Source organism: Ovis canadensis, chromosome 1 (assembly GCF_042477335.2).
Source record: "Ovis canadensis isolate MfBH-ARS-UI-01 breed Bighorn chromosome 1, ARS-UI_OviCan_v2, whole genome shotgun sequence".
NCBI lineage: Eukaryota > Metazoa > Chordata > Mammalia > Artiodactyla > Bovidae > Ovis > Ovis canadensis.
In genome coordinates, this window is record NC_091245.1 from 118,774,847 (window position 1) to 118,796,142 (window position 21,296).

At 43.9% G+C, this 21,296-nt stretch overlaps 1 protein-coding gene across 1 annotated transcript in view; it reads right to left on the reverse strand.

Annotated features, from left to right (window-relative positions):
- Window positions 1–6,710: 6,710 nt before the first annotated feature.
- ALDH9A1 (aldehyde dehydrogenase 9 family member A1) overlaps window positions 6,711–21,296 on the reverse strand; it is a 29,837-nt gene continuing 15,251 nt past the window's right edge. The window contains exons 5-11 of the mRNA XM_069547697.1: window positions 20,301–20,497; window positions 19,503–19,643; window positions 16,047–16,235; window positions 15,738–15,825; window positions 12,061–12,202; window positions 9,203–9,315; window positions 6,711–7,458 (exon numbers count right to left, since the gene is read on the reverse strand). Coding sequence (XP_069403798.1) covers window positions 7,364–7,458; window positions 9,203–9,315; window positions 12,061–12,202; window positions 15,738–15,825; window positions 16,047–16,235; window positions 19,503–19,643; window positions 20,301–20,497 — 965 coding nt within the window. The 3' untranslated portion in view covers window positions 6,711–7,363. The remainder of the gene's footprint in view (window positions 7,459–9,202; window positions 9,316–12,060; window positions 12,203–15,737; window positions 15,826–16,046; window positions 16,236–19,502; window positions 19,644–20,300; window positions 20,498–21,296) is intronic.

Genomic DNA, 21,296 nt, shown 5'->3' on the forward strand with positions numbered 1-21,296 from the left:
GGGAAGACCTAATGTGTGCACTGCTAACAAAACACTTCTGGCTAGAGCACTGGAATGCTTCCTTCAGAGCTAAGGCCTTCCCTGCCCCAGGCGGGTGCCTCTGGGTTTGTGAATGCTTCCTTCAGAGCCAGGGTCTTCCTGGCCCCATGCGAGTGGCTCTGGGTTTGCGAATACCAGGGGAGGCCTTACCTTTCTTGTAAGCAGACAGGGCACTGCTGCTCTTATTGGCTTCCTCTCTGCTAACCCAGTAAGTGCTTGGCTCCAAAATCGGTCCCCATTCTGGCAAATGATTGTTCTGGGCACACCAGGCAGCTTACTGTTGATGCCCTTTGGCTGCTGCCATCTGTATTTGTGGTATTCGCTTGCAGTGCCCCCTACGCACCTGTCCCAGGATCACGGAAGAGAGGTGGAGGACAGGGACTGTGCGCGTCACGCAGGGGACATAGGCATGGAGTATACGAGCAGGTCCCCAAGACGGCTGTTCTCCTGCTTCCTGTACACTCACTGCTCGACAAGGGCCTGCACCCTACATGACTGACCTCACATGACTGACCTTCCTGTACCCTTGCCCCCACATCAGCTAGTGACTGTTCTAATCTTTAGATCAGAGTCTCTCCTCCGTGACCACTTATCAAAGCAGGGGTGAGGAGCATGACCCTCTGCTAGTTTCCCTGGTAACAGGTAAGACAACCTAACCTAACCTCAATCCCCTCATAACTGGTATCCTCCCCTCATAACTGGTATCCTCCCCTCGGGAGTGAAGACTGCCACCATGTCCTGCCCCCTTTCTGCTGCACTCGGTGGGAGCTTGCTTTAGACATGTAAGATCCCCCATCCATTAAACCACTGATGTCAGTCACTGACTCCAGGCTCATTTTTGGTCTCAAGGATGGGCAAGTGCAGGGCTTGTGGGCCCATGGGGTGCAGCCCGACATTTCTAAATGATACTCTAACTGGGTAGAGTATCCTAGGTTGTAGATTTCTCTCTCCCAGGACCCTGAGTCTACCTCCCCACTCCCTTCTGGCTGATAGTCTTATGGAGGTTCCCTTGTAACTGCTTTTCTCTTGCTGCCTCTAGGACCCTCACTTTATCTTTTGTCAGTTCAATTATGTCTTGGGGGAGGTCTGTTTGGGTTCATCTTGTCTGGGACTCTCTCAGCTTCCTATGCTTGGATATGTGTTTCCTTCTTTAGGTTTGGGAAGTTTTCAGCTAATTTCTTTCAGTTGCATGTTTGACCCCCTTCTCTCTTCTCCTTCTGGGATCCCTATCATGTGTAGATTGGCTCACTTTGTTCTCCCATAGGTCTCAAATATTGGTTTCATTCTTTTAATCTGTCTGATGTTCTGATAGGGCGAGTTCCATCATTTCATCTTCCAGATCACTTATTCGTCCTTCTGCATCGTTGTTTGCCCTGGCAAGGACCGTCTGCGCAGGTCTCTGTTCCGCCTGCCACGGTGCCGCCGCTGCACTCTCCTCCAAGCCTCTGAAGCTCCCTTTGTGTGCCGGCTGATCCCCCAGCCACTGAAGGGGCTTCCCAGAATGAGGGAACATTTCCTCTCTCACAGCTCCCTCCCAGGGCCGCATGTCCCATTCCAGTTACATTTTTCTTTTGTCCTACCCAGAGATCTTTCCTACAGCTCTGGTTCTATGAGATCTGCCAGCGCTCAGCGGGTATTCTGCCAGAACTGTTCCACACGTTGATTGTTTTAGATGTATTTGTGGGAGGAGACTGCCACGTCCTTCTAGTCCACCATCTTGACCTCGGCCCATCCTTACTGTGTGAGGCTCTGAAGAGTCAAACCGGTGCGTGCAGTGCCCAGCTCTGTCCTCCAATGGCTAAGGGCCAGCTCAGGCTCCAGCACGAGGTGAGGGGGAAAGCATGAGCGCCACCTGCTGGTGAAACTTCATCAACCGTCAGCAACCAGAGCAACCTCGTGTTCCAAGGACCCCACCCACCCAGAGTTGGGCCGGTTTCCCTTTCTCCCCTATAGCATTTGCTTCCAAAGATGCTCTCCCAACTCAATCGAAAACAGCTCTCTCAGTTCCCTCTCTTAAGCTGCGCTGTCCAATAGAACTTTCTGATATGATGGAAATATTCACCTCCACTGTCCACTACAGGAACCACGACCCACATGTGCCATGGAATACTTGAAATGTGGTGAGAGCAACTAAAAGGCTGAGTCTGCGTTTTGTTTTGTGTTTAAACAGCTACATGTGGCTAGTGATAGCACAGCAGTAGGGCAGTGGCTCTCAACCTTGACTGTCCCCTAAATTCACCCTGGCAGGAACCTTTTAAGAATACAGACGAGTTAGGCTAAATCCCAAATCAATTAAATTAGAATCTATTTTCAAAGCTTTCTCTGGGTATTTCAGACATGTGGCCAAAGTTGAGAACCACTGTTCTAAAGGCAGTGTTTGGTAAACTATTGTGCTATGAATCTCCTGGGGCTCTTGTGAAAATACAGACTCTTGATTCATAGGCCTGCTGCCCTGGGACCATACTGTGTACCAGGGCTCTACCCTACCCTTCTAATCCGTTCACCTGCACACACACTGAGTACTTGTGAGCCCAGTGGCACGGCAGTTCTGGCTTTTAGTCTCCATTCTAGCCAGAGAAGATGTAATAAGCCTGTAATCTCAAATAGTGACAAATGCTTTGAAGTAAATAAAATAGCATAATGGGATGAGGGTGTGTGCAGCTACTGTAGATTTAAGGAGATAAATGTTTAGTTTGGGGCTTTCAGGAGCTTATAGGGAGACCATGGGAAATCTGGGAAGACATGCTCTCTGGGGAAGAGGGACAGTGAACGTGAGGTTCCTGAGGCAAGAACAAGTCTGGCAGTGTAACGCACAGGTGAACAGAGGAAGCGGCAGCAGTGAGATCGCAGGGCACGGTGGTCACGGTAAGGAACATGGATTGTGTTCTAACTAAAAGCCACAGTCGGTCTTAAGCCAAGCATGAGGAATTCTAGCTTACAGTAAGGAGACTGCTCACTGCTGATCTGACTTGATAGTTTTTCACAGCATCTCTTAACTGCTAAGGCTTAGTCTCCTTTTTCCCCTTTGCGGATTTTTTCCCCTCAATACCCTAGAAAGAAAAACATAGGTCTTTAGGTATTAAAAAAACAAGGAATTATTTTTACTTCAAATGAGAGCCAAATTCAGAACTAGGCACTTTGGAGAAGCCAGGGTGGAAATTGCCATTGTAAGAAGCAGGCAAGGGTTCGGGGCTGTCCAAACCCCCATCTCTGGAAGCTCCTGGTAGGATGGCTTCCATGCTGCTGTCAGCAAACTGTAACCAACTTTCATTCTGCCAGATTTTTGCCTTAGGCAGCAAGAGACTCTAAGGTAAGAAATAGAGGAGCAGGTGGAAAGACGGGGCCCAATGGCTACCTTTTATCTGAAAAAGACCTGCCCAAGTGAGCAACTGCTTCTATATGGAATCACTGAAAAGCCAGACCAGAGATCAGCACTCTGAGCTACTGCAAAGGAGTGAGCCAACATGAGTCTTGGTTTTCCTCTTTCCCATTAATACAACTCCAAGACAGTTTCTATCAATAGCCATTAAATGACGGTTTCCCACAAGAATTTGTCAACCAAAGAAATCCTAAAATGCATATGAAGGAACATGAGCTGAATACATTTACACGTGGCTTCATCAAGATACAGGGTTAGTTAAGTTATTACTTCTAAGAAAATCTTGGGAAAGATATGCACCCAAATATTAACAGTAGTTACCTCCAGAGGATCAGATTAGATGGGAGGAGGGAGAAAGAAAGATACCTTCTGCTTAACTTTCAAAAGTGAATCAAAATACTGGTGGAGAAAAAAAGATTCCAGGAGAATTTAACTAGATGACACAACTTCTTCTAAACCAAAGGAAGGCCTGGACTCTAGGCTAAATCATGTTTCCTTAAATGCATTATATATATATATATATATATATATATATATATATATATATATATTCTTGTCCTAAGATGCTTCTTTAACAGCTAAGAATCATTGTTCAGGCCAATTTGTGAAATACAATAGCTGTTAACATCTGGAACACACTGGACAAGGCTGGGGTGGCAGCTGGAATAATGCTCCCCATCAGGTATGCCCATGTCCTAATTTTTGGGACCTTTGAATATTACTTTATATGGCAAAAGGAGTCTTTACAGATATGACTAAGTTAAGGGTCTTGAGAGATAATTATGGGCCATCTGGTCAGCCCCCAATCCTGTCACAATTGTCCAGAAACAGAGGGAGATCTGCCTACACAGAGGAGGGCAAGGGAAGCAGGGAGAGACTCAATGTCAAGCTGTTGGTGCTGAAGACAGAGGAGGGGCCACAAGCCACAGAATGCACTCTAGAGAAGGAAAAGGCAGGAGGGTTCTCTCCTAGAGCCTACAGAGGGAGCTGGGCCCTGCCAACACCCTGATCTGCCCAGCGAAACCATTCTGGACTTCTGATTCCAGAGACACAAAATAATAAAGGTGTTGTTTTAAAGTCCCCACATTTGCAGTAAACTGTCATAGGAAATGAATACAAAGAACTAAGGACTAGGAATCGTGGAAGGAGCAGAAAGCACAAGAATGACAAGCCTACATTCCTGGGTTGGAACCGCGCTCCTCAACCTATGACTCGACTATGGTCAAGACCTTTCCAATTCTGAGTTTCTTCATCTAAAAATTAGGGCTAAGAACTTCTTCATGTTTAGTGTGAGTATTTGATGAGAGGGGAAGTAGCAGATGGAACAACCTAGCTACTTTCTCTTCAGAGGGACTGCTAGAAACTTGTCTTATCCAGGTGGTTCCTACTGATGAAGTCACACCAGGATCCCCTCAGATATGGGGTGAGATCCCTGTTGGCCTTGCTCAGTATCCATAACCCTCTGTACAAGTATCCATCAAGAGAGGACCCTGTGTGCAAGTATCCACCAAGAGAGAGGACCCTGTGTGCAAGTATCCATGAAGAGAGAGGACCCTGTGTGCAAGTATCCACCAAGAAAGAGGACCCTGTGTGCAAGTATCCACCGAGGGAGGACCCTGTGTGCAAGTATCCACCGAGGGAGGACCCTGTGTGTAAGTATCCACCGAGGGAGGACCCTATGTGCAAGTATCCACTGAGAGAGGACCCTGTGTGCAAGTATCCACCAAGAGAGAGGACCCTGTGTGCAAGTATCCACCGAGGGAGGACCCTGTGTGCAAGTATCCACTGAGAGAGGACCCTGTGTGCAAGTATCCACCGAGGGAGGACCCTGTGTGCAAGTATCCACTGAGAGAGGACCCTGTGTGCAAGTATCCACCAAGAGAGAGGACCCTGTGTACAAGTATCCACCAAGAGAGAGGACCCTGTGTGCAAGTATCCACCGAGGGAGGACCCTGTGTGCAAGTATCCACCAAGAGAGAGGACCCTGTGTGCAAGTATCTACCAAGAGAGAGGACCCTGTGTGCAAGTATCCACCAAGAGAGAGGACCCTATGTGCAAGTATCCACTGAGAGAGGACCCTGTGTGCAAGTATCCACCAAGAGAGAGGACCCTGTGTGCAAGTATCCACCGAGGGAGGACCCTGTGTGCAAGTATCCACTGAGAGAGGACCCTGTGTGCAAGTATCCACCAAGAGAGAGGACCCTGTGTACAAGTATCCACCAAGAGAGAGGACCCTGTGTGCAAGTATCCACCGAGGGAGGACCCTGTGTGCAAGTATCCACCAAGAGAGAGGACCCTGTGTGCAAGTATCTACCAAGAGAGAGGACCCTGTGTGCAAGTATCCACCAAGAGAGAGGACCCTGTGTGCAAGTATCCACCGAGGGAGGACCCTCTGTGCAGTTATCTATCAAGAAAGGATGATTCAACTGTTCTCATCCCCTAATTACAGTGTTTTCCCACCACAGTATACATAAACAGATGCAGGCCCGGTAACAAGAATCATCCCTCATCTCTTAGCTACTGTGATGATTAATTTTATGTGTCGGTCAGCCTGGGCATCAGCCTGGGCTATATGATGCCCCAGTGTGTCTATGAGGGTGTTTCCAGAAGAGATCAGCGTTTGAACTGGTGAACTAATAAGCAGTTTGAACTGGTGAACTAATAGGCAAAGCAGATGGCCTTCCCCACTGTGGTTGGGCCTCATCCTATCCATTCAACACCTCAACCAGAACCCAAAGCCAGAAAAGCGGCAGATCCACCCTCTGCTGGAGCAGAGAGTCCGTCTTCTGCCCTTAGACGCCAGCAGCACTCCTGGTTCTCAGGCCTCAGGACATGGACTGAATTACACCACTATCTTTCCTGGGTTCCAGCTTGCAGCCAGAAGACTATGGGCCTTCTCTCTCAGCTGCCATAATAATCTCATGAGCCAACTCCCGTAAGAAATCTTTGCTTACGCTCACCTGTTCTACTCAACTGGTTCTGTTGCTCTGGAGAACCCTAATACTATTAAACCTAAATTACTCCCCTGAAAGGATGGTAAGGCAGCAAGGTAAGGATTGCTGCAACAGTCTGAGACGTCACTGTGAACTGACAGCCCTTCTAAGACAGGCCCTGTTCTTAACACGGAGCCCAGAAGCCTGCGTGGGCCGCTGATAGTTCGTTAGGGCAACAGAAGCCCGCCTGTGTGTACTCACTGCAAAGAATGTCAAATCCTCTGTCTTAAACATTTAACTTTAGCCTATCCTGTGTCTCCCTATAGCCCTACGATGTGTTTAGCTTGAAAACATGACACTGAGAGGACTCGGTGTGATTTATTTAGTTTCAGTATACTGCAGTGGCATACAAAGGATCTGTACATTTAAAAGGAAACCTTTCCATCGTAAGAGTGCAAGCTGTAACTCAAGGACTGGAGCTGATTCCCCCCCAACCACCACTACCACCACCACCACACGCTGGCTCTGGCCAATCAGTGTCCACGCCCCACTCACCCGCCTGTTAGCCAAGGCCGCTCTCCCGACTGTCAGCCTTCTCTGTGAAATGACAAGGGACCATGGACTTCAGAACGCCAAGAAACAGACATCTCTTCTGATACGCCCAGGAACCTCTAAAGGCAAGTATTCTTTAAGGCATACTAAAATGAACCCATGAGTGGGTGGGCTCCAGGGAAGCCTGGAGGGCTCCTGGTCCTCCCCCTGTTCTCTGGAAAGTTGTTGGTGACTCTCAAAGATTATTTACAGAAATCTGCTTTGAGGAAAAACAAGCTTTCTTGATTAGTATATAAAAGACACTTAGGCACATTTTGACTTAGGAAACTGAGCCATTCAGAGCATCACTGAACCATTTTCCTATCCTGAATGACCGATATTCTGGGTCTGAACCAGCAGGCGGCTGTACGGCCAGTCGTGACAGCTGGCTCTCGTTATTCACTGGGGTCACTGCGTGGGTTCAAAAAGCAGACTCCACGTCACCCATCTCCACACACACAGTCTTCAGCTGCGAATAGTACTCAATTGTCACCCGGCCGTTCTCTCTGCCGAATCCTGAAAGAGAGAGACAGGGTGAGGACGCGCCACTGACGGGCCCCAGCCACGGCGGCCTGCGGAGACGCACAGGGCCTGCTCCCGGGCTGGGGGAGAGCGCAGCGGCACAGGATCTGGGAGCCAGTCCTCCCCGCAGGCTATGGCTGTGGAGCCAGACGTGCGGAAAGGCACCCGCTGGCCTTCAAGGACAGGGATGGGGAAACACTTAGGCTTCATTTCTTACCAGGATGAACCTTAACTTCAAGTATTTACTCTTTTGGGCTAAGGTCTAAAGTGTTCAGACTTCCTCATCAAACATTAGAGCATTCTCTACAATTATCAACCTGATGCCTTTAAAAGTCAGTGCTAACTTAAAACCTAACTACATAATACACTTAGTAACCTCCTCTTATATTGAATCTTTAGGAGCACCAACTATTTAGACTCTGCCCACTCATGTCGGGAGTGGACCCTATAGGCCCTCAGGCTACTCAAAGCCAAGACACCACCCAATCACTAGTGGATGAGGTTATGTGCTGAAAGGACAGCCTTCCTTGTGCTCCTGCCCCAGGCTGAGGCAGGCTCTGCATCCAAAGGCCTAGGCCCAGTCTCCACAACTGCGTGTCTCCAGGGAGCACCATCCCAAAGGTGACATACTCAAAGGCCGGGTAGGGCCTTCTCTGGCTTTTGTTCCTTTTCAGATCCTCTCAGCATGGAGCTTACTGGGCGCGTTAGGCCAGCTCTCTGTCCTCTCATCTCATGTAGAACTATCCATGGGCACTGATGCAAAGATGCAGATTAAGGAAGGGATAGCTGGGTGCAGAGGCCCCACTGAGGCCAAACCTGCAGATTCCAAACAAACTGAGGGTTAGGAATGAACAAAACAGAGTCCTGATTCCTACCCTGCATTTGAGTCTGTGTGATGGCTTCTCCGGGTAACCCCACAGGGACAAGAATCTAGAGATGTGTGAGTAGAGAACGCCAGGGTGATACTAAACACAATACCAAATGAAACTGTCAGATTAACACCCACCATCTCACCGTCATTTGTCAGTATTTATGTGTTTGCCAACACTGTGACGGCTCTAAATACCTGCCGAGAGACTAGGGGTCAGCCTCTTAGAAAGGTACGTCTACAAAGTCCAAACCGATTTTCATACAGTCAGAGTGTTCAGTCGCTCAGTCTTGGCTGACTCTTAGCCTCCCCATGGACTGTTGCCCACCAGGCTCCTCTGTCCATGGAATTCTCCAGGCAAGAATACTGGAGTGGTAGCCATTCCCTTCTCCAGGGGATCCTCCTGACCTAGGGATTAAACCCAGATCTCCTGCATTGCAGGCAGATTCTTTACCAACTGAGCCACCAGGGAAGCCCAATTCACAAAACTGGTGAAATCAGCAACAAGTGCCAAAGAAAAGAACCTCAAAGTAATGGCTATGCTCCTGATATCTCAAATCTCCTAACAGACTATTATAAATTTGCTATGGTTAGGACACCTCGAAGTGGTTTTATGCTTACAGCAATTATAGACTGTGAGGAAAAAAGTAATGCTACTGCTCACAAGCCAACTTATACATCAGAACCTTTGGAGAACTTCTGGAAAAAATAAAGATGCTTGGCTTTCCTTCTCATGGATAGTGGGTCTGGGGAGGACGAGGAATTCATATACGTTTTGGTAACTCTGATACACATACAAGTTTAGGAACCTGATCTATTATGACCAGTGTCTCCAGAGACGAGAATTTTCCACAATTCCCAACTCCTCACCTGACTTCTTATATCCACCAAAGGGCAACTCCACTGGACTGACGTTATAGTTGTTAATGAAGCACATTCCAGCCTGGAGCTCCGCCACCACTCTGTGGGCACGCTGGATGTCCCTATGAAGAAATAAACTGCATTGGTTAGTCATAGTTTCTTTTGCTGCAACTTTAACAGGAAACGTGAGACTATCACTTCTAAGAGTTTCAAAACATTGCCAAATTCTTATTTCTTCACAATGTGTCTTAAAATCTTATACCATCCAGGCAAAACAGGTAAGAATTTGAATTTTGTAGTCTCATCCAAAAGCATCTATAAAATATGTAGCAGCAACAAGGGTGCTAAAACAATTCAATGGGGAAAAATAGTCTTTTCAGCAAACAGTGCTGGAACAACCAGAGGTCCACATGCAAAGGAATGAAGGAAGAGCCAGCCCTTTCTCACACAGTGCAAAAAAATTAACTCAAATGGGTCACTTAACTAAAATATCAGACTGAAAACCATAAAACTCTTCGAAGAAAACAGGAATAAATCTCCACGACCTTCCGTTAGACACAGCCTTCTCAGACAACACACCAAAAGTAACAGATTAAAAAAAATAGAAAAATTTTGATCTATAAAAATTTTAAAAGTTTGTATTGCAAGTGAGATTATCAGAGAAGTAAAAAGACAACTCACGGAAATGCAAATCACAACTACAAAACACTGCTGCATATCCACTAGGACGGCTAAAATCAAAAGAACAGATAACAGCAGTCGCTAGTGAGGATGCGGGGAAGCTGGAATCCTTAAACATCGCTGCTGGGAATGTAAAGCACTGCAGCCACTCTGGAAAACAGTTGGGCATTTCCTCAAAAAGTTAAACAGAGAGTTTCCATATGACCCAGCAATGCTACTCCTGGGTTTATACCAAGCAAAAATGAAACATACACACAAAGAAATTTTCACACAAAGACTCATACATGAATGCTCACTGGAACATTATTCATAATAGCCAAAAAGTAGAAATAGCCCAAACGTCTATCAATATGTGAGTGAATAAACAAAATGTGATCTATCCATACAGCAGAATATTACTCAGTATAAAAAAGGGCTTCCCTGGTGGCTCAGACGGTAAAGAATCCGCCTGCAATGTGGGAGACCTGGGATCCCTGGGTTGGGAAGATCCCCTGGAGAAGGGCACGGCAACCCACTCCAGTATTTTTGCCTGGAGAATCCCATGGAGAAGCTTGGTGGGCTACAGTCCATCGGGTTGCAAAGAGTCAGACGTAACTGAGCGACTTTCACACACACACAGTAGCAGAAAGGAATAAAGTAGGGATACAGACTACAACATGAATGAACTCTGCAAAGAAGCTAGTGAATGAACGAAGTGAAAGAAGCTAGCCACGAAAGGGCACATCCTGTATGATTTCATTTATGCAGAATTTTCAAAATACGCAAATATATAAAGACATAAAATAGATTAGTGGTGGCCAGGGGTGGGGGGAGGGGAGAATGCAGAGTAGCTGTTAATGTTCTTGGGATGACAAAAATGTTCTAAAGTTAGATTATAATGATGGTTGTACAATCTATAAATATACTAGAAACTACTGAATTGTACACTTTAAATGAGTGAATTATATGGTAGGTGAATCATCCTAACAAAGGTTGTTGTTTTTTTTTTTTTTTTTAAAAAAAAAAAGGAGTTACCATCCTCTATAACCAGCCTTTGTATTTTGGTGGTGAAGCAAAGGAGCAGGAGAGACGTAATCCACCGTCTCCTCACATCAACAAAAGCAGCTCCTCAGAGAGGGCTTTTAGGACAGTGAGACTGCCTTATTTGACACGACAGCACTGGGTCCGTGTTATACGTGTGTCCAAATGCACAGAATGCACACCAAGAGTGACCCTCACATGAACCACGGTCTTTGGGTGATAATGACGTGTTCACGGAGGCTCATCAGTTCTAACAACTGTACCACTCTGGTGGGCGATGCTGATCATGGGGAGGCTGTGCACATGCTGGGGCGGAGAGCCTGGGAAATCTCTGTACTTTCCACTCAATTTTGCGTTGCACCTAAAACTGCTCTAAAAACACAAAGTCTGTTAGAAACAACAACAAAGGAGCTCCTCGTTCTTTCCTTCACAACTCAACTCATAAAGTCCTCAAGGGAGACTTGGGTCTTCCTCCCCAAGTGCCTCACCACAAAACTACAAAAAAACAACAAAAAAAAAAAACCCCAAAATATATCACTAAAGAAACAGCATATTCCCAATTGTAAAGCAATCTTAGAAAACTGTCTACTATTACCAAATGACAAATCAGAGTTTGTATATAATCAAACAATCCGCAATCATTTTCAAAGAAATTTTAGTCCCAAATCACTGTTTGCTTTTCAGCAGTTTATGTACCAAGATAGTAATCACATTACTTACAATAGTTAAAATTGGAAACAGCACCCTAAATACACAATAGAAGGCCCACATGTGTTACAATGCATCTCAATTTAGGGACTACTATAAAGCTATTAAAAATCATGTCTTTGAAAACTACTACCAGTATTTATATGCTTACAGGTTTCTAAATTCCTTGACATGTATTTTTTAATAGGGACCTAACACAATGCTTTACATAGATCAGAAACTTAAATATGTATTCACTGAGTGAATGAAAAGAGAATAGGATGTATCAATAAAGCTAACAGCTTAATTTAAACTCAGCAGCAAGGTTCTGGCTGTGCTGCTACGCTGGCATCTTCTGACTCTACCTGAAGCAGACAGAACATGCTGATACAAACGCAATGAGGGCGAACTCCAGGGGAGGGAGAAGACATAGCAGCCCCATTTCTTCAAAGCTATGTGGACTGTCCTTCCCCACCCACCTGGTGAAGACACCAGCAGCTAGTCCAAAAGTGGTGTCATTGGCTCTTTCCAGAACCTCAGCTTCAGTGTCAAATGATAAAATGGACATAACTGGTCCAAAGATTTCTTCTTTCACACAGGTCATGTCGTCTCGGCAATTAGCTGCAAACATTATTTTAAAAACCAAACATCAGTGAAGGCATTATCTGAATTCCTTGTAACATTCTGGTATGTTAAAATTCCTTGTTCATAGTAAACAGTGAAATACACAGCTTTAGAGAAAGGTCAATGCAACATTTCCTTTGTGATTATAAATCAGAGCATCCTTCCTGCATGACGATTAACACCACCTACTAAGGAGTCATGGCCTTTGTGCTCACTCTAAATCTACTTTTTTTTAATATTCATCATAAGGACATAGTTAGGGCTTCCCTGGTGGCTCAGACGGTAAAGAATCTGCCTGCAATACAGGAGCCCTGAGTTCAATCCCTGGGTCAGGATGGTCCCCTGGAGAAGGGAATGGCTCCCCACTCCAGTATTCTTGCCTGGAAAATTCCACGGACAGAGGAGCCTGCTGGGCTACAGTTCACGGTGTCTCAAAGAGTCGGACACAACTGAGCAACTAACACTTTCACTTTTCAAGGACACAGATAATGAGATGGACAAGGATACACGTACAAGGATTTCCATCACAACACTCCTGTGACAGTGAAAATGAGAAGCAACAAACAAGGCATCCAAAATAGAAGGGACAGTCATGGGAACACAACACACCCCAATGATAAACTTCTATGAAGCCTCAAAAAGTAATGTTTTTGAAGAAAATTTAATAAGCAAATGCTTATGATGAATAGTCACTGAAAAAATACAACTGTACATATCATCCCAATTTCTGTTAAAATGTCATACAAGATTAACATCTTTTACACTTTTTCACATTTTCTTAATAACTGTGACGGTAGAAGGAGAAACAGTATCTTTAAAAAGAAAATACAATGTAAAAACATAGACAGAAATAACTGAATGGCTGTGCAGTTAATATGAAAATGTACTTGTGATTAATTTCCTAAAATGACTGGATTCACACTTGACTTTTTAAAATACACATGTATACCTAAAGAAGCTCATATATTTAGATGTGCAATAGTGAACCCCAGTGACCTTCAAGAGAATGGTGCTTTTCTCTCACTGTGGCAGAAAGACAGCTCATCTCAGTGCTAGCAAGGAGTGAGATATGCGTCCATAAGGCTGTGTGATATATGTAAATGCTGAAGCAGAAAAACAGCCGTAGAGCCCTACTATAAATACCAGCTTTACACCAGCCAAAGCTAAAAACCAACTACTCACGTATCTACAAAGACGAGGACTCTAAAGTCTCCTCAGAGATAGATCAGAGCTTGTATATACGAAGTAAGAACAGCTCTCTGTTCCTCTGTGTGTTACAGTGCACTCCGGGGACACTGAGACTATCTACGAAGGCATGTCCAATGATTTTAGGTGGTGACTGCGGATAGTTTATTGTGATCTAAATCTCTGAAAACTGATAATCCATGCACCATTTTTAGGGAAACTGTTAGTCAGAATAGTAAATGACTCAAGACAGTTCATTACCCAGCTGTCCCAGAACAGAGTTCGTCTCACGCAGGTTGATAACAGAGTGCGGCGCTGTGTGCAGTATGCTCTATACCAGAGTCAAGAGATGAGGGGATAAAGCAGCAGCTCATATGTGAGAAAAGGAGCGGTCCCTGCACTGTACTTTAGCCCCAAATCTAGTAAATGAGTCAAAAGATTGAGCCTCTGGAGTCACGTCTCAAACTTTAATGTGCATAAAAACAAACTGGGAACTTTCTTTCCCTTTGAACTTTTTATTTTGTATTGGACTATAGCTGATTAACGATGCTGTGCAGTTTCCAGGTGGAGCGCGAAAGGACTCGGCCATACATGCACATGTATCCATTCTCCCAAAATGCAGGTCTTGGGGTTCTAGCCCCTCAGAGTTACATTTGGGGGTCTAGGGCAGAGACCAGAAACCTGCCTCTACCAGTTTTCCAAGCGATACTGACACTGTGGACCACAAATCAGGCTTTCAGAATCACTAGGATGAAGTGAAGGTAGTTAGCTCCCTGTTCTTTGCATAGGTTCACAGCTTAAAAAATTTTTTTTTCCTAATTGCAAAATACACATTCTCAATTTGAGTCTGTTGTAGTGAGAGGGATCAACGTAGAAGTTGTTACACAGAGTGAAGTAAGTCAGAAAGAGAAAAACAAGTATCATATATTAATGCGTATTTATGGAATCTAGAAAAGGTACTGAGGAGCCTACTTGCAGGGCAGGAACAGAGGCAGTCATCTTTACGATACAGACTTGCGGATACAGACTTGCGGACACCGTGTGAAGGTCGGCAGGAAGCAGAGGGCAGGGCGAGTTGGGAGACTAGCGCTGACAGGCCACGTGTGAACAACAGCGAGAGGGGAGCTGATGCGCAACAAAGCGGCGGGAGCTCGGTGCTCTGTGATGGCCGAGATGGGTGGGGTGGGGGTGTGTGGGAAGGAGGCTCAAGAGGGAGGGGATGTGTCTATACTTACAGCTGATTCACATTGCATAGCAGAAACCAACACAACATTGTAAAGCAATTATCCTCCAACTAAAAATAAACAAACATAATCTACAGAAAATCTGTAGTATTCAGCAATGCATAAAGTTTAACAAAAATCACCTTTAATCCAAGCATCTAGAGAAATAAATCCACTATCAATATTAGGATGCATGTTCTCTGCTCCTTCTTTGTCCCATGCACATATGTGGTTTTTTAGATTTGGGATAATGCCACATACACTATTGTTTAACCTGTATTTGCTATTTAAAAACATAATGTAAGTTTTCCCTCTTCTTTAACAGCTACAAGCTAATTCATGGTATGGATGCTAAATTCATAGCCTTTGAGCCTCAGTAGTTGCTTTTCTAGCAAGGGCTAAAGGTTAAACTGAATCAAATCAAATACCAAAGTGTTGAAAAGCGGCACCACTATCAACCTCAGGGACAAAAATCAGCTGAATCTATCTTCAAGATAAGGTGTAAGGAATCATACAGCATTATTCCATCTATACATAGTTTTTTAAAGCCAAGAAAACTGGCAGTATTTTTATAGTAGACACTAACACCACCAACGTCTAAAACAGTGTCACCCGCAGGCGGGAGGGAAGGAGATGGATGAAAACAGCAGGACGACCGTATGCTTGATTGTCCAAACCAGGAGACTGCTCAGACCGAAAGGAAATGCTAAAAAGTATTATATCAGTTAAGTTTTAATATTAGTATGCTGTCTGACAAATTGGTTTCATTATATTGATGATCTAAAAGTTCAATGTAAAACACACTCTTTACCAAGTTTCTTGAGAAAAGAAATTCATTACTTAAGTTTTAATCAAACATGAATTTTCATTTTTTGGGGTGCCTTGCTTCTACAACAACAGGTGTGTACCTAGTTAAGTCCCAGGTAATTGATAACATCATCCAAGAAGAGAAGGGGCAAACAGGAGGCTTCCAAGGCAACAGAGAACTTCTACTTCTTGCATCTGAGTAGAGGGGACGCACAGTTCTGACCCTTGCCTTACACCATATGTACAATTTATAAATACTTTTTTTCTATCTAACATTTAACTCAAACTGTTTAAAAGCAAACAAGAAGAGGACATACTTAATACACAAGGTCTCATGTAATACCCATCCTTTAATTTGGGGTCTTCAGGTACAAAGACGTCTCCACCACATAACACTTTAGCACCCTGCCAAAAAAGAAAAGAAGAATGCATACTTTATGTTAAACATACAACCTCAATGTGCATTCTGGAAATGCTACCTGTGTCCTGAACAAATGGACACTTAGTCAGTCTACTGCAAGTACAATGTAGAAAACGGCTCCCAGACGGACATGACCACAGGAGAGGGCGCAGAGCAAGTAACCCAGAAGGAATTACCCTTCCCCTCATCTCTACTTGTTTCTTACCTGCTCCTCTGCCACCTTAACAAACCCAAGGACTCGCTCCAGATGTGGTCGGTTGATGAGGGGACCCATCCTCGTATCTTCCAGAAGGGGATCTCCAATTTTTATCCTTTGGGTCTGTTTCACCACTTCCTCTGTAAATTGATCAAGAATTTCCTTTTGCACAAATACCCTTGTACCGTTACAACAAACCTAAAAAACAGACACAAATTATATGTAAGTAAGGGGTAAAAAGCTTCCCCAGTGTCTCAGCAGTAAAGAATCTATATGCAGTGCAGGAGACACAGGAGACATGGATTCAATCCCTGGGTCAGGATGATCCCCTGGAGGAGGAAATGGCAACTCATTCCAGTATTCTTGCCTGGGAAATCCCATGGGCAGAGGAGCCTGGTGGGCTACAGTCCATGCAGTCACAAAGAGTCAGACATGACTGAGCACAGCACAAAGGGGGAAAAAAGGAAAAGGGAAAAAAATCCAGCAGCTTTAAATTTAAAAGAAACAGGGGACTTCCTGGTGGTCCAATGGTTAAGGCTCTGTGCTCCCAATTCAGGGACACAGGTTCCATCCCTGGTCGGGGAACTAGATCCCACATGCAGCAGCTAAGACCCTGTGCAGCCAAAAAAAAATTAAAATTAAAGAAACAGTATACTGTCTTTAAAAGTTAGTTCCATTTCTAAAAAATTATCACCATACTGAACAGGATCACACATGTAATTGAAGGCATGCTACCCTACACACAAACTCTCTGCCCCTTGAAATAAAAGTTAAGCCTTCGTTTTTATTTAAATTCCTTTAGGCAATTAATAGATCTACAGGACTCATAAGACTTCTCCTATTTTCTCACCTCAGGTGCTCAATTTGGTTGTATATTTTGAGAATAGGAGGTTAAGAGTGGAAGGAATTGAAGAGTAGAAACAGATCAAGAACTGAGATCTTGAGTCTAATAAAAATCTAGAGCATTTCACAGTCAATGTTTGTCTTTAAAATCACAAATAATGAGGAATTCCTTGGTGGTCCAGTGGTTAGGACCCCATGCTTTCACTGCTGGGTTCCAGGTTCAATCTCTGGTCAGGAAACTAAGTAAGATCCTATATCCTGGGCGGTGCAGCCAAAAAAAATAAAATAATAAATTTTAAAATAAGATCTCAATTTAAAATAAAGTGAACATCATAACCATATTGAAGGGGGTGGTGAAAGAAGAACTGACCCATTAATTTCTGAACACAGATTTTAACTATATACCCTTTGGCTAAAACCAAAAAGAACTATAAAAAGAAGGTTGCAAGCTAGTTAGAAGGTTTATTTTTCACAGTAATGCAAGTACAAATCTGAAACTATTATAAACATATTCTAGGACTGAGCAATTACATGTATTGTGAGTAATGGATGCTAAATGTTTCACTATCAGAGAAGGAAATTATAACATGGAAGGAGGAGGCTAAAATAAACCTTGTAACACTGGAATGACTGGAAATAGCTGTATAAACTTACAGCTATTAATATAAACAAATGTAAATAGATGTGTGTGTGCATACATACACATATGCCAAATATCAATATGTATTCCCTGGCTCTGGACTCTGAGAAGACACAGAAGTGATCATACTCCAGCAGAAACAAGTACATCTGGCACCCAGATCTTCGTTTCTAAAAACTGTTTGCCATTAAATGGAATCAAGTCTTCTTAGAGAAATAGCTCATTCCAGAGTTCCACCACAGAATGCACAAGATATGTTTAGAACACCTTGCTATGCCAGGAAGTAAAATAGTGCTCAAAGAACAATGGGGACATATCAAAAAGTCACAGAAAGAGGCTCCCGCCAGCAGAATCTTCAATTATTTGAGCATCAAAATAAATAATAATAGTAATAGTAACTCACAGAATGAGGTAAGAATCCATGGGTTCACGCTGATAAAAGTAAATGAATGAACAACAAACTAGGAAGGTGGGGAAAAAGTCCTTTCTTGCAACGGGCAGTAAACCAAATAAAAGTAGGAGGAATGACAGGACTGGAAACTCACCACTTGGTGGCCACCAGAAAAAATGTTCTAGGGGACACCAAAGGGCACTAAGACTAGTAGAGCCAGGTTTGACATGGAACAAGGCAGTCTCACTTGATCTCCCACAAGACATTTATTAACCTCAAAGGAGAAGACAGCAACTTCACTAACAAAGACCCAACTGAAGTGGGTGATCAAAGTCAACGACACCACTGTAAAATACCATTTTTTGTGGTGTTTTGCCAAAAAGCCATCAACTAAATCCAATTAAAAAAAAAAAAACTAAACAGACCCCAAATGAGGAACATTTTACAAAAGAAATGGGTTGATTCTTCTAAAATGCCAAGGTACTGAAAGATCAGAATGACTTTAGAACTATTCCAGATTAAATGAGATTAAACAGACACCACAAATAAATGTAACACATCTTCCTGGATTAAATCTTGAACCAGCAAAGAAGAAGCTGTTTCTAAAAGGACATTAGTCAAACAAATGCAGAAATCTGAATAAAGGTTATGACTGAATAACAGTACTACATTAACACCAAATTACGGATTCTACTAACCATATTGTGCTTATTCAAAAGAAGGCAGTAGGCTTCCCTGGTGGCTCAGATGGTAAAGCATCTGTTTGCAATGCAGGAGACACAGGTTCGATCCCTGGGCTGGGAAGATCCCCTGGAAAAGGAAATGGCAGCCCACTCCAGTACTCTTGCCTGGAAAATCCCATGGATGGAGGAGCCTGGTAGGCTACAGTCCATGGGGCCTCAAAGAGTCAGACATGACTGAGCGACCTCACTTTCACTTTTTTTGAGAAATACACATATGAATGGAGAGGTTACGGATCTTCTGTCTGCAACTTTCAAACAGTTCAGAAAAACACAGTAACATACATATGCACGCACAGACAGTAGGTGAAAAGTGAAAGTGTTAGCTGCTCAGTCGTGTCCAACTCTTTGCAACCCCAGGGACTGTAGCCCACAAGGATCCTCTGCCATGGCGTTCTCCAGGCAAGAACACTGGAGTGGGTTGCCATTCCCTTGTCCAGGGGGTCTTCCTGACCCAGGGATTGAACCCAGGTCTCCTGTATTGCAGACAGATTATCTTTACTGTCTGAGCCGCCAGGGAAACCCATGAAAAGACAGACAGAATGGTAAATGTGATGAAATGTTAACACTGAAGAACCTGGTTCAAAGGTATATGGGAATTCTTCGTATTATCTGTGCAACTTTTCTATAAGTCTGAAATTATTTCAAAACAACAAGCTTTAAAACAGGCTGTGGGAGGGGATATATGTATACCTATGGCTGATGCATGTTGAGGTTTGACAGAGAACAACAGAATTCTGTAAAGCAATTATCCTTCAAATTAAAAAATAAATAAATTTTAAAAAACCAAACATGCTGTGACATGAAAGGTGAAGACTCCCTCTAAACCTCTTTCAGGGTCAGGTACACACCTCGCCTTGAGTAAGGAAGTTGGCCATCAGCGCTCCCTTTACAGCATTCTTCATGTCACAATCTGAGAAGATGATAAGTGGAGACTTGCCTCCAAGTTCCAGGGTAACAGGTTTGATTCCTTTAGCAGACATCTCCATGATCTTACAGAACAAGAGCAAAAGCATCGAGAAGTTTAACACCAATGAGATTACATGCTAGGTTAACTAGACTGTGACCCTGAAAAGTCATGTTGAACTACGTGTGACCTGCAGCCTTGTTCTCAATATACATTGTGCTTAGTCTGCTTGAAGTAGTCTTTTCCAGAACACTGAAGAGAATCTACAGAACTGCATATTCTGAAGAGGGAGTTCATTTAAGACAACCTGTCAATTCATCTGTCATGGGAGGAAATTCTTTTGTATTGCTGCAGCTGTGTTCCAGGCTGACAGAACTCAGAGCACAAATTAAGGTCAAAACGATGAATCTGAACAAACTGGGACAACACCCATTATTCAGCGGCGGCAGCTACAGATAAAGTAAATCACCGAAGAATATAAATTGCAGCCCAGGGTCTGGCCTCTCAGATACAGGCAGAAGACGACTCCCGTCCCCAGTGGGCCTAACACACTGAGCGGCTCTAACTACTCCTTCACACTTCTCAAGTACACTTCAGACCTTGGCCCAGTAATAGGTACAGCCTCCCTGCCAATACAAGCTAGGAAAAATCAGAGGCTAAGCCTCCAACACATGTTCTGGGGAGGCCTGACATAGCCGCATCAAGATGTCATAACCAGATGCCCCTACTGCTTCACTCTCACCTTTGAGCCGGTGGGCACGCTTCCAGTGAAGGAGACTTTGGCCACATCACGATGCTGACACAGGAACTGGCCTGTGGCAGCCCCTCCTTGCACCACGTTGAAGAGCCCAGGAGGGACTCCAGCCTCAGTATAGATTTCAGCCAGCAGCAACACGGACACGGGCGTGAAGGGAGAAGGCTTAAAGACCATGGCATTACCTGCATTACCGAGACAAAAACACAGATTTTTTAAAGCTGAAGATCCTCTGAAGACAGGACAAGAAGGACACGTCAAGAACAACTCCAGTTGAGAAACACTGTATGACATCCCTTATATGTGGAATCTAAACAGAAATGATGCAAATGAACTTATTTATAAAGTAACAGATACAGACTCACAGACTCAGAAAACTAACTTATGGTTGCCAGCAGGGAAGGATGGAGGGAAGGGACAGTTAGGGAGTTTAGTATCAACATGCACACACTGCTATACTTCAAACTGGTAACCAACAAGGACCCACTGCAGAGCACATGGAACTCTACTCAACGTTATATGGAGCCTGGACGGGAGGGGAATTTGGGGTAGAATGGATACATGTATATGTGACTGGCTGAGTCCCTTCACTGTTCACCTGAAACTATCACAACATTGTTAATCAGCTATATGCAATATAAAATTAAAAAATTAAAAAAAAAAAAACTCTGTTTCCTGTTCCCCATCAAATGCTAGGCCAAAAATTATTATTAATAAGTAAACCTATCTTTTTCTTCCCTCCTTAGTTTCTCTCATGAAACAGACCAAGCCACACACTTGCAATGTCTCAACCAGTAATACCTTATATATCTGCAGCTTTTCACATGTATTAACCTCATTTAACATTTGCAACAGCAGTATGAAGTAGGTATGATTAGACCCATTTTATAAAAGCTGAAACTGAAGATAAGTAAAGTTAATTAATTTGATGAGAGTCTGCAAGGCTAGTAACTTAATTCTATTTCTCCTCTATCACAGAGAAAT